The sequence below is a fragment of the Megalobrama amblycephala genome, linkage group LG1 (assembly GCF_018812025.1).
Source record: "Megalobrama amblycephala isolate DHTTF-2021 linkage group LG1, ASM1881202v1, whole genome shotgun sequence".
Lineage (NCBI taxonomy): Eukaryota > Metazoa > Chordata > Actinopteri > Cypriniformes > Xenocyprididae > Megalobrama > Megalobrama amblycephala.
Genome location: NC_063044.1, coordinates 67,731,725 through 67,746,241, shown reverse-complemented (window position 1 = coordinate 67,746,241; position 14,517 = coordinate 67,731,725). Strand labels below are relative to the sequence as shown.

Sequence of the window (14,517 nt, the reverse complement as noted above, 5' to 3'; positions counted from 1 at the left end):
GGCAAAGGCTTAATTTAACGGCGATGTTAAATTAATATTTGGCAATGTTATACATACATACATTACACTGGTGTGTCCATGTCGCCATCTCGTGACATCATATAACTCATATCAACCTAGAAAACCATAGCAACATCACCACATCACCCCTTGTAGAGATCAAAGGGTAGGCTACCTTTGTCTCAACAGACCTTAGAGGATTATTCTGCCTTTTTCTGGAAAGTCTGCTCCTAAATTCTAAAACAGGCAGTTACAATATTTTTCTTTGCATTTTGAACAATTTCTCTTTTTTTTTTTCTTTTTTCAAATATGTACATTAAGTGGTAGTGCATTGTCCGCAATAGTAAAACACAATTTGTTTACAGGTTAGGCCTTACAGGTTTCATGACCCACTACCGCACTTAGCTCTCAGAGTAGACAATGTCAGACATTGTAATTTGCTCTGGCCCACCAGTGGACATTATCACAAGAAACTTGAGAAATGCATATTTGAGAATTATGTTTTTATTTCTTGTAGTTTTCACGGTGGCTGCAGAGAGAGAGAGAGAGCAAATAAAATAACAAAAGACATCTGTATGAAGCGTGGCCATTTTTTCATCTGACCCGTGCAGCTATATGACCTATAAATGTATGTATAGTATTTTTCTATACTACCGTAATATTTATACAAGTTAGATTTGGTACATTATTATGGTCAAAATGACATTGTACTTCAACAAAAATACTTTACAGCTCCCTTTATCAGTCCATTCAAATGTATTCAAATACCAAAAATATATAAACTAACGTTAAACAAAGGGCACAGCTTGCACAATCTACTCCTTGATTGTCTCGTTAAGATGATGCAGAAGTGTGTTCCAAAAAAAAGAGTTTTTTTGACCCCTACATCCTTCATCCCTTCGAAGCTCTCACTCCGGAAGGTAAACCCTCTGAAGGAATTAGGGCATAGGGATGAGCCATGTAACTCATGTCAACCTAGAACACCATAGCAACATCACCACATCACCCCTTGTAGAGATCAAAGGGTAGGCTACCTTTGTCTCAACAGACCTTAGAGGATTATTCTGCCTTTTTCTGGAAGGTCTACTCCTAAATTCTAAAACAGGCAATTACAATATTTTTCTTTGCATTTTGAACAATTTCTCAGTTTTTTTCTTTACAAATATGTACATTAAGTGGTAGTGCATTGTCCACAATAGTGCAATAGTAAAATACAATTTGTTTACAGGTTCAGCCTTACAGGTTTCATGACCCACTACTGCACTTAGCTCTCAGAGTAGACAATGTCAGACATTGTAATTTGCTCTGGCCCCCTTCCTGTTTGTCAGAGTGATGAAATACTTAGACTATCATCACTCAATGGCTGAATTACTGCAGCAATGCGGAGTCGATCAGTCTGTGGCACTGCTCAGGTGTTATGAGAGCCCAGGTTGCTCTGATAGTGGCCTTCAGCTCTTCTGCATTGTTGGGTCTGTGGGGTTAATTTCAGGTGAGTTTGCTGGCCAATTAAGAACAGGGATACCATGGTCCTTAAACCAGGTACTGGTAGCATTGGCACTGTGTGCAGGTGCCAAGTCCTGTTGGAAAATGAAATCTGCATCTCCATGAAGTTGGTCAGCAGCAGGAAGCATGAAGTGTTCTAAAACTTCCTGGTATACGGCTGCGTTGACCTTGGACCTCAGAAAACACAGTGGACCAACACCAGCAGATGATATGGCACCCCAAACCATCACTGACTGTGGTAACTTTACACTGGACCTCAAGCAACATGGATTGTGTGCCTCTCCTCTCTTCCTTCAGGCTCTGGGACCCTGATTTCCAAAGGAAATGCAAAATTTACTTTCATCAGAGAACATAATTTTTGACCACTCAGCAGCAGTCCAGTCCTTTTTGTCTTTAGCCAAGGCGAGACGCTTCTGACGCTGTCTGTTGTTAAAGAGTGGCTTGACACAAGGAATGCGACAGCTGAAACCCATGTCTTGCATATGTCTGTGCGTAGTGGTTCTTGAAGCACTGACTCCAGCTGCAGTCCACTCTTTGTGAATCTCCTCCACATTTTTGAATGGTTTTGTTTCACAATCCTCTCCAGAGTGCGGTTATCCCTATTGCTTGTACACTTTTTTTCTACCACATCTTTTCCTTCCCTTCGCCTCTCTATTAATGTGCTTGGACACAGAGCTCTGTGAACAGCCAGCCTCTTTTGCAATGACCTTTTGTGTCTTGCCCTCCTTGTGCAAGGTGTCAATGGTTGTCTTTTGGACAACTGTCAAGTCAGCAGTCTTCCCCATGATTGTGTAGCCTACAGAACTAGACTGAGAGACCATTTAAAGGCCTTTGCAGGTGTTTTGAGTTAATTAGCTGATTAGATTGTGGCACCAGGTGTCTTCAATATTGAACCTTTTCACAATATTCTAATTTTCTGAGATACTGAATTTGGGATTGTTTTGTTATTTGGGATCGGTTTGTTAAGTGTAAGCCATTCGTTTGTCATACTGGTCTTATGGGAAGAATCCATACAGTGTGTTTTAACAGTGATTTGATCATTCTGTTGTAGTTTCAGGAGAGTCTCCAGATGAAGATCCAAATTTATCAGGTTCCTGTGAGGAAAAATCCATCATCGGCAGAAATGTTTGTTGCTCAGCTCATACAGATGAACTACTCACCATGATCTCAGACTGTAGTGACGTGGTTTCTCCACTTCATGGATCTTCATGTGTCGCTTCAGGTGACTTTTACAAGAGAAACTCTTTCCACACTGATCACATGTGTGCGGCTTCTCTCTGCTGTGGATCCTCTCATGTGTTTTCAGAGTTGCTGACTGACTGAATCTCTTGTCACAGTATGTTTTTTCTTCAGTGTGGATCCCCTCATGTGTTTTCAAATGTCCTGACTGATTGAATCTCTTGTCACAGTATGAACATTTGTAAGGTTTTTCTCCAGTGTGGATCCTCATGTGTCGCTTCAGGTGACTTTTAACAGTGAAACTCTTCCCACACTGATCACATGTGTGTGGCTTCTCTCCAGTGTGAATCCTCTCATGTGGTTTCAGATTTGCTAAATGACTGAATCTCTTCTCACAGTGTGAACACTTGTAAGGTTTTTCTCCAGTGTGGATCCTCTCATGTGTTTTCAGAGTTGCTGACCGACTGAATCTCTTGTCACAGTATGGTTTGTCTCCACTGTGGATCCTCTCATGTGTTTTAAGATTTGTTGATTGACTGAATCTCTTGTCACAGTATGAACAATTGTAAGGTTTTTCTCCAGTGTGGATCCTCATGTGTCGCTTCAGGTGACTTTTAACAGTGAAACTCTTTCCACACTGATCACACGTGTGCGGCTTCTCTCCAGTGTGGATCCTCTCATGTGTTTTTAGATTTGTTAACTGATTGAAGCTCTTGTCACAGTGTGAACACTTGTAAGGTTTTTCTCCTGTGTGAATTCTCTGGTGCTGTTTTAAATGTTTCACATTAATAAAACTCTTCCCACACTCAAAGCACATGTACTCTCTCACACTAGTATGAATTTTCTGATGTGCACGTAAATATAACCGCCGTGAAAAACTCTTTCCACACACAGAACATGAATGTGGCTTCTCCTTCCTATGAACTGTCAAGTGTTTCTTTAGGTCTGATGCCTGAAGAAATCTTTTGTTGCATTCATTACATATGAACGGTCTCTCTCCGGTGTGAACTTTGATGTGAATCTTAAGGCTTTCTTTGTATATGAAACTCTTTCCACACTGATCACATGTGAATGGCTTCTCTCCGGTGTGGATTTTCATGTGAAGCTCAAGATTACGTTTGTTCGTGAAACTCTTCCCGCATTGATCACATGTGAATGGCTTCTCTCCAGTATGAACTCTCATGTGAACCTCAAGATTACCTTTGTTTGAGAAACTCTTTCCACACTGAGTGCAGGTTGTAAATTTCTTGGCTCTTATTTTCTTTAAAAATGTCTTTTTAGTCTTTGAGCGACTCAAAGGTTTTTCTCCAGGTTTGTCATGATGTTCCTCCTCCACTTCACTCAGTTCTTCACTCTCCTCGCTCTCTTCCATCAGATCTGAAATCAAAGAATAAACTCCATTTTCAGAACATTCAAAAACAAAGAATTTAAAGTGAAAAGACATAAAAGTGAACTCTCAGGTAACAAAGCAGAAAACTGCTATAAAATATAATAATCACTATATCTTAAATAATACCTTAAGATACCTTAATATCTTAAATAATTATATATCCCTGAAACTTTCCATGAATAAGGTACATTGATCTTCCAGTTATTATATTTAAAACATTACAGACAAATTTCTGTAGCGAGAACTATTAAATATATTACTATCATATTTTGACATCAACTTTTAGATATATATTTATTTACTAAATCTGTTGGTAACACTTTCTACGAAGACCATCTGTATAATGAATTAATTTATTAACATATTTATAAAGACTCATTTATAAAGACTCAACAGTTATAGTTACATTTCTATTATTTTTATTGTTACTTATAAGTCATGCACTTGCTTTTTCAATTCTCGTGCTCATAATTTATTATACACTGATTTTAAGTATTAATTAGTCAGTTATATGGTTCCATGAATGTACATTAGATGCATAAAGATGCAACCTGAATTGCTATTATTATATTATAGTTACAATGACATTTTAGTCATTTGGATATTAATAGCCGTGTTGTGTTCTTATAAATACTTATTGTGAGTAATAATAGTTACAAATCTCTATAAATACGCTGCTTTAACTATTTTTAATTAGCAATTTTTATTAACATTACTTAACTCCTTAACCCTGTTACATCTGACTTTTGAATTTTCCTCCTTTTAAAACAGAGAATTTCTTAAAATTATGACACAGAAGAAGTGACATCATTTGGGCTCTTTCAAATGCACGATGAGAGGACAAAAAAATATTCTCAATTCATTGTCTCAGGTTTTACACAAACTGTACAGTGTTGATCACATTCATCAACCCCCTTACCAAAGTTACTGTAAGAAGAAGAATCTCGACAACTGTGAATAACTTAATAAATTTATGAAAAATACAAATTTTCTCCAGTAACTATAAATCAGATTTTGCTTAATTTATGCTTACAACCCTGACAGCCATTCTGGAACTTCATGTACTTGATACAGTTTGATGTTTTCTGTTTATTCCTTAAAAAAATACTGATGTAAACTATTTTTGAAACATGTCTGTTGGTAACATTGTTGAATATTGTTAAGCAGATATAAAATAAATGTAAAATAAGACCTGATGTTGACAATTACTATGAACATTTTAAATCTTTCTATCATGAATGTTGTTCAGCATCATGAATGAATGAAGAATAAACACCAACCTCTTTGTTCTTCAGTGTGTTTCATTCTGCAGGGTTCTGGATCACTCATGTTCTCACTGTCCTCTTTAATAAACTCAGTCTTTGCAGATTTCAGCTCTTCCTGATGCTCTGATGCTCATATGATGGGAATATTCCAGCATTTATTGGGGAACTGATGTGGGAGGAGCTTCACTGATGATGTGTGTATTGTGGGAGGGGCTTCACTGAGGATGATTTCCAGTGTGGGTGGAGCTGATCTGCCAAAATCAAAAATATATCAGTTACTGGGTTTGTTTTTATAGTAAATGTCACATCTAAGCATTTATGTTATGTTATCTATCTGTCATAAAGTAACTGATGCTTATTCACACATTAATTTTATGGCTAGCCTGTAGGATAATATCTTTTTTCTTCATTAACTCTTTTTCCACCAGCGTTTTTGATCATTTTCACTGAATTTTCATGGCCGTCAGGATATGTTGTTGCATTAATATCTGAACATGCAACCAAATAAAGAACAGAGCCTCTGCTTTCAAACAAATATCTTTATTCTACTTTCAATTGCTTGTTTCTGTGTTTTCCATATCTGAGTCTGTTTTTAATCGGGAGATTCTGCACTCATTCAGGAGATGTGTAATTGAGCCCCATTATGTATAACAGTGAAAACACGTACATTTGAAACCAACAAACACCCACAGTCATTTTACACCAATGAAATGAGCTTTAAGTGTCAATTTACAGCAGATCTGAAGACATCAGCATAATAAATGAGGTGAAAACAGGAACTATTGACATGAAATATGAGTAGAACTGGCCTATGTAATGTCCTAGTACAGCAGTTATCACTTTAAAAGTATTCATGTGAATTAAATAAATGGCCTTCATCATCATCACAGTATGCTAATGCTCTGAATCAGATGCGAGGGAATCGTCATTATGCTGATTGAGGACTGTTGAGTCTCTTACACCTCTAACTTTTTTCTAACACACGTTTCTTCACTACATACTATTGATCTACTAGTGTCTTCTAACATGTTTGGTCTCATCTAGTCAAGTCAAGTCAAATTTATTTATATAGCGCTTTTTACAATTGGTAATTGTTTCAAAGCAGCTTTACATATTAGAAGCACAGAAAAAAGAGAAGTGGTTAAAAATAAGCTGTACAAGCAGGCGTGGTAATATGTAACATATACAAGATGGTGCTACATTAAGCCAATGTCAGCTGACTCCCAGGGGTGGAAAAAAAACCCTAGGAGAAAATCCCAGTGTGCTAACACTGGGAAAAAAGTCCTAGGAGGGAAAAAACCCCTTGGAAGATATATATAATATATGTAAATGGATATGGAGATCAAAATCTGAATTATACATTTTTATTATAGAGATTAAAAATAGATTATATATAAATATATGTAAGCGGATACGGAGATTAAAAATCTGAATTATAGATGCAGCCAGAACTGGATCTGTAGGCCCATTGTCTCCTGGGCTACGTTGTAGTCAGGTCCAGACACAGACACGGCCTGGATCCAGCACCCGGCAAACCTCAGGATAAGCAGAGAGACTGATATTAGCGAAGATGCCATTCTTATTCTGATGTACAGGTATATCTAGTGTTATAGGAAATGTTCTCGGTTCCGGCCGACCTAATTATTGCAGCGTAACAATCCTTTAACGGATTTGAAAAATGTTAATGTTGTCATCTGACAACTTATAAACTGAACAGAACTGAGCTAAAGTTAATTTATGTTTCCAAAGATGAATGAAGGGCTTATGGGTGTGGAACAACTCAAGGGTTGGTAATTAAGATCTGACACAAGATTGTCAGATCTAATAAACATTAGTGCAATGAACGTAGTAAATTAACTAAATCAAAGTATATGACAGTTATTTAGATGTAGCAGTTCATGAAGATGAGTTATTGTGAGAAATAAAATTATTGCTTTTCAGTTGAGCTGTTTTATAGACTATGAGCAAATATCCTGACTCCAATAATCTGTTTCTTAAAGGAGACTTTGCTGATGATCTGAATGTCCATCTCTTTACAGTCTTTGTTACAGCCTTCTGATTCTGATTCTGAATCATTTCATTGGTGTCAGCAGACTGTATTCGGTCCTTAGTTTATTTCTATGTTCATGCCTTCAACTGCTTTTTGACCAGGGTTTATATATTTGGAAGGCATTTCATTACGATGTTTATATATTTTTTTAATTCTAGATTTTAACACAGATGCAGGAGAGTGAAGTTATGCATTCACTTCAGTTACTTTACAATAGACAGACATAATTGCTTAGATGTGACATTTAGCATACAAACAAATTCAGGAACTGATATATATATATATATATATATATATATATATATATATATATATATATATATATATATATACTTTTTTTTTTTTTAACACATCAGCTCCTGCCTCAATAATTAATCAAGAAATGGTGCAACATTCCCATCAGCCTACAAGTGAAGGCAAGTATCAAAGAAGAGCTGAAATCTGCAAATTATTAAAGAGGACAGTGAGAACATGAGTGATCCAGAATGAAACACAATGAAGATACTTATATAGCTTGGTTTGCTTAATATTAGATCCCCTTTAAAACAATCACTCTTTGTAAATGATATGATTACAGACTATAACCTAATCAGACTATAACCTGTGTTTGACAGAAACCTGGCTATAACCAGACAATTCCTTTACTTTAAACGACTCCACCCCTCAAGATTACTGTGATAAACACGAGCCTCGTCTGAAAGGCAAAGGGGAAGGTGTTGATGTAATTTATAGCAATATCTTCAGTATTACTCAGCGGTTTAGTTTCAAATATAATTCTTTTGAAGTGATGGTGCTTTATGTAATGTTATCTAGTGTATGTGATGAATCCCGTTTGATATTTGTGCTGGCTACTGTATACAGCCAACCAGGACACCATACAGACTTAATCAAAGAATTTGCTGTTTTTCTATCAGAGTTAGTACTGGCTGCAGATAAAGTACTGATTGGTGATATTAATATCCATATAAATAATGAAAAAGACACACTGGGATTGTAATTTAGAGATATTTTAATCTCTATTGGAGTTAGACAACACGTGTCAGGATCCACTCATTGTCATAATCATAGTTTAGATCTAATATTGTCACATGGAATCAATATTGATGCTGATCATTATCAGATCATTATCTAGTCTCATGTATACATTTAGGCAAGGCTGCAAAGCTGACTCCCCGCTACAAATATAGTAGAACTATCACTTCCACCACTAAAGCTTGATTTATAATTAATTTTACTGGTCAGTTTCATCACATCAGCATACCAGATAGCTTAGAAGACCTCGGAACAGAAACTATTGCTTCTGTCTTTTCCAGCATATTACACTCAGTTGCTCTTTTGTGCTTAAAAAGATTAAAGAAATGATGAAACTGCAAATTATTCTTTAGTCAATTCTTCATTTAATTGCACTTCTGACTCCTGGTCTTTCATTCACATATCTGGTCGAGGGTCCTAAACTGTTCATCCAACAGAACAAATTAAGAGGAGTGACAGCAAAGTCAATATTGTCAAGGTTGTTTTATTGTTGTTTATGTTGTAAATTACAATAACAATAGAAACATATGGCAGTTTGTTAAGTGTAAGCCATCAGTTTGTCACACTGATCTTAAGGGAAGAATCCATACAGTGTGTTTTAACAGTGATTTGATCGTTCTGTTGTAGTTTCAGGAGAGTCTCCAGCTGAAGATCCAAATTCATCAGGTTCCTGAGAGCAAAGATCAGATCAGGCTGATGCTGCTGGAAAAACAGGAACAGGATGAGAAAAGGGTCACTGGAAACTCCATCATCGGCAGAAATGTTTGTTGCTCAGCTCATACAGATGAACTACTATGTGGTTTCTCCACTTCATGGATCTTCATGTGTCGCTTCAGGTGACTTTCAACAGTGAAACTCTTTCCACACTAATCACACATGTGCTGCTTCTCTTCACTGTGGATCCTCTCATGTGTTTTCAGATGTTCTGACCGACTGAATCTCTTGTCACAGTGTGAACACTTGAAAGGCTTTTCTCCAGTGTGATTCCTCTCATGTGGTTTCAGATTTGCTAAATGACTGAATCTCTTGTCACAGTGTGAACACTTGTAAGGTTTTTCTCCAGTGTGGATCCTCATGTGTCGCTTCAAGTGACTTTTAACAGTGAAACTCTTTCCACACTGATCACATGTGTGAGGTTTCTCTCCAGTGTGGATCATCTCATGTGGTTTCAGATTTGCTAACTGACTGAATCTCTTGTCACAGTGTGAACACTTGTAAGGTTGTTCTCCAGTGTGAATCCTCTGGTGCTGTTTTAAATGTTTTACATTAATAAAAGTATTCTCACACTCAAAGCACATGTACTCTCTCACACTAGTATGAATTTTCTGATGTGCATGTAAATATGGCAGCAGTGAAAAACTCTTTCCACACACAGAACATGAATGTGGCTTCTCCTTCGTATGAACTGTCAGGTGTGCCTTCAGGGCTGATGGCCTGATAAATGTTTTCCCACATTGATCACATGTGAATGGCTTCTCTCCTGTATGAACTCTCATGTGAACCTCAAGATTACGTTTATTCGTGAAACTCTTCCCACACTGATTACAAGTGAATGGCTTCTCTCCAGTATGAACTCTCAAGTGAACATCAAGATTTCGTTTGGTTGTGAAACTGTTCCCACATTGATCACATGTAAACGGCTTCTCTCCAGTATGAACTCTCATGTGAACATCAAGACTTTGTTTTGTTGAGAAACTCTTTCCACACTGAGTGCAGGTTGTAGATTTCTCAGCTCTTCTTTTCTTTAAAAATGTCTTTTTAGTCTTTGAGTGACTCAAAGGTTTTTCTCCAGGTTTGTCATGATGTTCCTCCTTCACTTCACTCAGTTCTTCACTCTCCTCCTTCACTTCCATCAGGTCTGAAATCAATGAATAAACTTCATTTTCAGAACATTCAAAAACAAAGAATTTAAAGTGAAAAGGCATAAAAGTGAACTCTATACTGCATTATAAGGACAGTTATAGTTACATTTATATTATTTTTATTGTTACTTATAAGTCATGCATTTGCTTTTTCAATTATTGTGCTCATAATTTATTATACACTGATTTATAAGTATTAATTAGTCAGTCATATGTCTCCATGAATGTACTTATAAAGATGCAACCTGCATTGCTATAACGTTATTATATTATATTTTCAATGCCATTTTAGTAATTCAGATATTAAAAGCTGTGTTGTGTTCTTATAAATTCTTATTGTGAGTAATAATAGTTAAAAATCTCTATAAATACGCTACTTTAACTATTTTTAATTAGCAATTTTTATTAACATTACTTAACTCCTCAACCATGTTACATCTGACTTTTGAATTTTCCTCCTTTTAAAACAGAGAATTTCTTAAAATTATGACACAGAGGAAGTGACATCATTTGGGCTCTTTCAGCATGATGGGAGGACAAGAAAATATTCTCAATCCATTGTCTCAGATTTTACACAAACTGTACAGTGTTGATCACATTCATCAACCCTGTTACCAAAGTTACTGTAAGACGAATAATCTCGACAACTATGAATAACTTAATAAATTTATGAAAAATACAATTTTTCTCCAGTAACTATAAATCAGATTTTGCTTAATTTATGCTTACAACCCTGGCAGCCATTCTGGAACTTCATCTACTTGATACAGTTTGATGTTTTCAGTTTATTCCTTAAAAAAATACTGATGTAAACTATTTTTGAAACATGTCTGTTGGTAACATTGTTGAATATTGTTAAGCAGATATTAAATAAATGTAAAATAAAACCTGATGTTGACAATTACTTTAAAGATTTCTCAAACCTTGCTTTGCTGTTTATCTAAATGTGGTGAAGTGTTTGAATCTTTCTAACATGAATGTTGTTCAGCATCATGAATGAATGAAGAATAAACACCAACCTCTTTGTTCTTCAGTATCTTCAGTGTGTTTCATTCTGCAGGGTTCTGGATCACTCATGTTCTCACTGTCCTCTTTAATAAACTCAGTCTTTGCAGATTTCAGCTCTTCCTGATGCTCTGATGCTCGTCTGATGGGAATATTTCAGTATTTATTGGAGAACTGATGTGGGAGGAGCTACACTGATGATGTGACTGTAGTGGGAGGAGATTCACTGATGATGTGACTGTAGTGGGAGGAGATTCACTGATGATGAATTCCAGGAGGAGCTGATTTGCCAAAATCAAATATATGATCAGTTTAGACAGATTGTCTTTTTTTACCATACACATTTAACACATGATTATTCAGGTAGGGTCAAATCTAGAATAAATCATAAAGTTCTCACCTGCCGCAAGTTCCCTTTCAAGGGAACTCGGGCTGCGTTGCCACTATGGGAACGCCTCTGCGTGATGTCGTCATGAAGCACATAAGGAAATCTGTCCAATAGGGAGACGGTACGTCATAGGCGGGTGACGTCACCGACCAGGAACCATAAAGCCGCCCTAAACACACTCACACTCGCTTACGGGCATGCAGGGAGTTTGGCATAGCAACGCAGCGTCTCGTTCCCTATTCAGGGAACTAAGGTTATATACATAACCGAGACGTTCTCTTTTTGGAGGCTCAGTTTGTAGTAAAGTCTCACAGAATGCAACTGTAACAATAAAAAATAAGCTAGTTATTTTATTGGTTACAATACAAAGCAGTTAACATAAAAACGTAAAATAATCTAGCTTTATCCAGCAATATTGTAGATCCCTCGATCATTTATCCTTAATACAGTTCAGTATCTGATGAAGCCTTTTACTCCTCAGACATTTATGCTACTTTTCTGGAAAGTCCAACTTCATATTAATTGTGAATTGATCAATGCCCAGTGATCCAATCTTCCTGTTGTAGTTTCAGTCTCTGTAACTCATGATTGATCTTCATTTAGTGTTCTTTCTAGCGAGTCTTATTGGCTGACTCACCTTCACTTGAACATGCTCTCTTCACCCCTTCACCTCCTCTTGTTAACCTTTCTGACCCAGTTTCACAGACAGAGCTTAGCCTAAACCAGGATTACTGAACTTAGTTCAATTAGAGCATTTAAGTAGCTTTTGCGAGAGAAAAAAAAAAAAAAAAAAAAAAAAAAATATATATATATATATATATTACTGGTGTACATCTTGAGACAAAACAATGACACTGACATATTTTAAGGTATGTCAGTACAAGTTGCTTTCAGTTAAAACAACTCAAACATGCATTTTAGTCTAGGACTAGCTTAAGCCTTGTCTGTGAAACCAAGGGACTTTTTCATGATAAACATTTAAAACTCAAGAACTACAGTGTTTCTAACAGTTAAACAGAATAAAGTGAGATGATCTAACAGCAAACACTCAGCATGAACTGAGATGATTTGAATGTCTTGTTAAATGAGTGTTGATAGTCTGAGGATCATCAATATTAACAGAGAAACTGCTGAAATCACTCTTTATTTCATGTCAATAGTTCCTGTTTTCACCTTATTTATTATGCTGATGTCTTCAGATAACAGTATTGTCTTTCAATAGAGCAGTTTAGACGTTTAGCATATATCCTGACTGAAATAATGTGTTTCTAACAGCAAACACTCAGAATAAAGTGAGATGATCTGAATGTCTTGTTGAATGAGTGTTGATAGTCTGAGGATCATCAATATTAACAGAGAAACTGCTGAAAACACTCTTTTTTGTAAGTCTTGGAACTTTCCAGTGCTATTTTGGACCATAATTGGAGCAAAAACAGGCACAATTTAGTTATTTATCTGACTCCAATATAAATAATCTGTCTTTCTTGGAACTAATAGGAGAATGTAAGATTTAACCAGAATAAAGAAAGTTATAATCACTATAGCTTTCAACATGATCAGTAATGTAAACTAGATGAAAAAGTTTGTAGAGACAAACTTTAATTTGCCTAGCCAGAAAGTTGAAAGAAGTTTTAAAAGATGAAGTCAGAACAATTACCCTCATTCAAGTGTTGATAAAAAGGATCCATGAAGCTAGAATAAAATGTTTTTAAAATTTAAAGTACAGTTAAAGACATATTTCAAGCATTGAAAATGTAATACATAAATTGGAACATAGTAGTTTAATTAAAGTGCAAAAATGATACAAAAATAGTAAATAAATATATAATACTACATAAATAGTAAACTCTAACTATGATGTTATGTTCACTTAAAGAAAACTATTGCAGTATAACAACTAGTAGTTTAATGAAAGTATACTTCAAAGTGTACTTAAATAAAACAAATGTACTACAAGTATTAACATAGTAAACTACTAGCTGACTTGTAGTACAGATTCAGTACAATTGAGAAACATGGTTGTGAACTAGTTGTGCACTTAAAGTTTACTACTGTAACACTTATTACACTTAAACATATGCTTTTTACATACTAAATTGGGCCAATTTAGTCCCAAGCAGGACATTTACAAGTTTACTACTAGTACATTGATATTACACTTACTACATAAAGTATACTTAAAAAAACAAAAAAAACAAACATTAAAGGGATAGTTCACCCAAAAATGAAAATTTGATGTTTGTCTGCTTACCCCCAGAGCATCCAAGATGTAGGTGTCTTTGTTTCTTCAGTAGAGCACAAATGATGATTTTTAACTGCAACCGTTGCTGTCTGTCAGTGGTATAATGCAAGTCAGTGGGAACTTGGACTATAAGAGTAAATAAAACACGACTGACAAATCCAAATTAAACCCTGCGGCTCGTGACGACACATTGATGTCTTAAGACATGAAACGATCGGTTTGTGCGAGAAACTGAACAGTATATCATTTTTTACCTCTAATACACCACTATGTCCAACGGCATTCATCACTCGATTCGTGAGGTCTGATCGCGCTCTGACAGCGGCAGTGATGTCTTGCGCTCATTGAAGTATATGAAAAAGGAGGTTCCAACTCTTAAATTACAGACAAAATTGTCAGGTACATCTGTAGAGAATTGGGAATTAGGTAAACTCTAATAGACAAGGCTTTGTTATTTGATATTTGTTATTATATATTTATATTTTCTGTTCAACTATTACTTCCATGATTATTGTTTTTCTTCTTCTTCTTTTTTATGCATATTTGTTAGAATGTAAGTTTTGTTTGCATTTTAAAAAAGTGTAATTACAATGTACCATTG

At 35.8% G+C, this 14,517-nt stretch overlaps 1 protein-coding gene across 1 annotated transcript; it reads right to left on the bottom strand.

Moving 5' to 3' along the window:
* Positions 1-2,365: 2,365 nt before the first annotated feature.
* LOC125246905 (gastrula zinc finger protein XlCGF57.1-like) lies at positions 2,366-10,128 on the bottom strand (the record flags this gene model as incomplete). Its single annotated transcript, XM_048158026.1, has 3 exons — positions 2,366-3,907; positions 4,802-4,811; positions 9,380-10,128. Coding segments are annotated over 3 exons (2,007 nt in total), but the record flags the coding sequence as incomplete, so codon positions are not given.
* Positions 10,129-14,517: the final 4,389 nt, after the last annotated feature.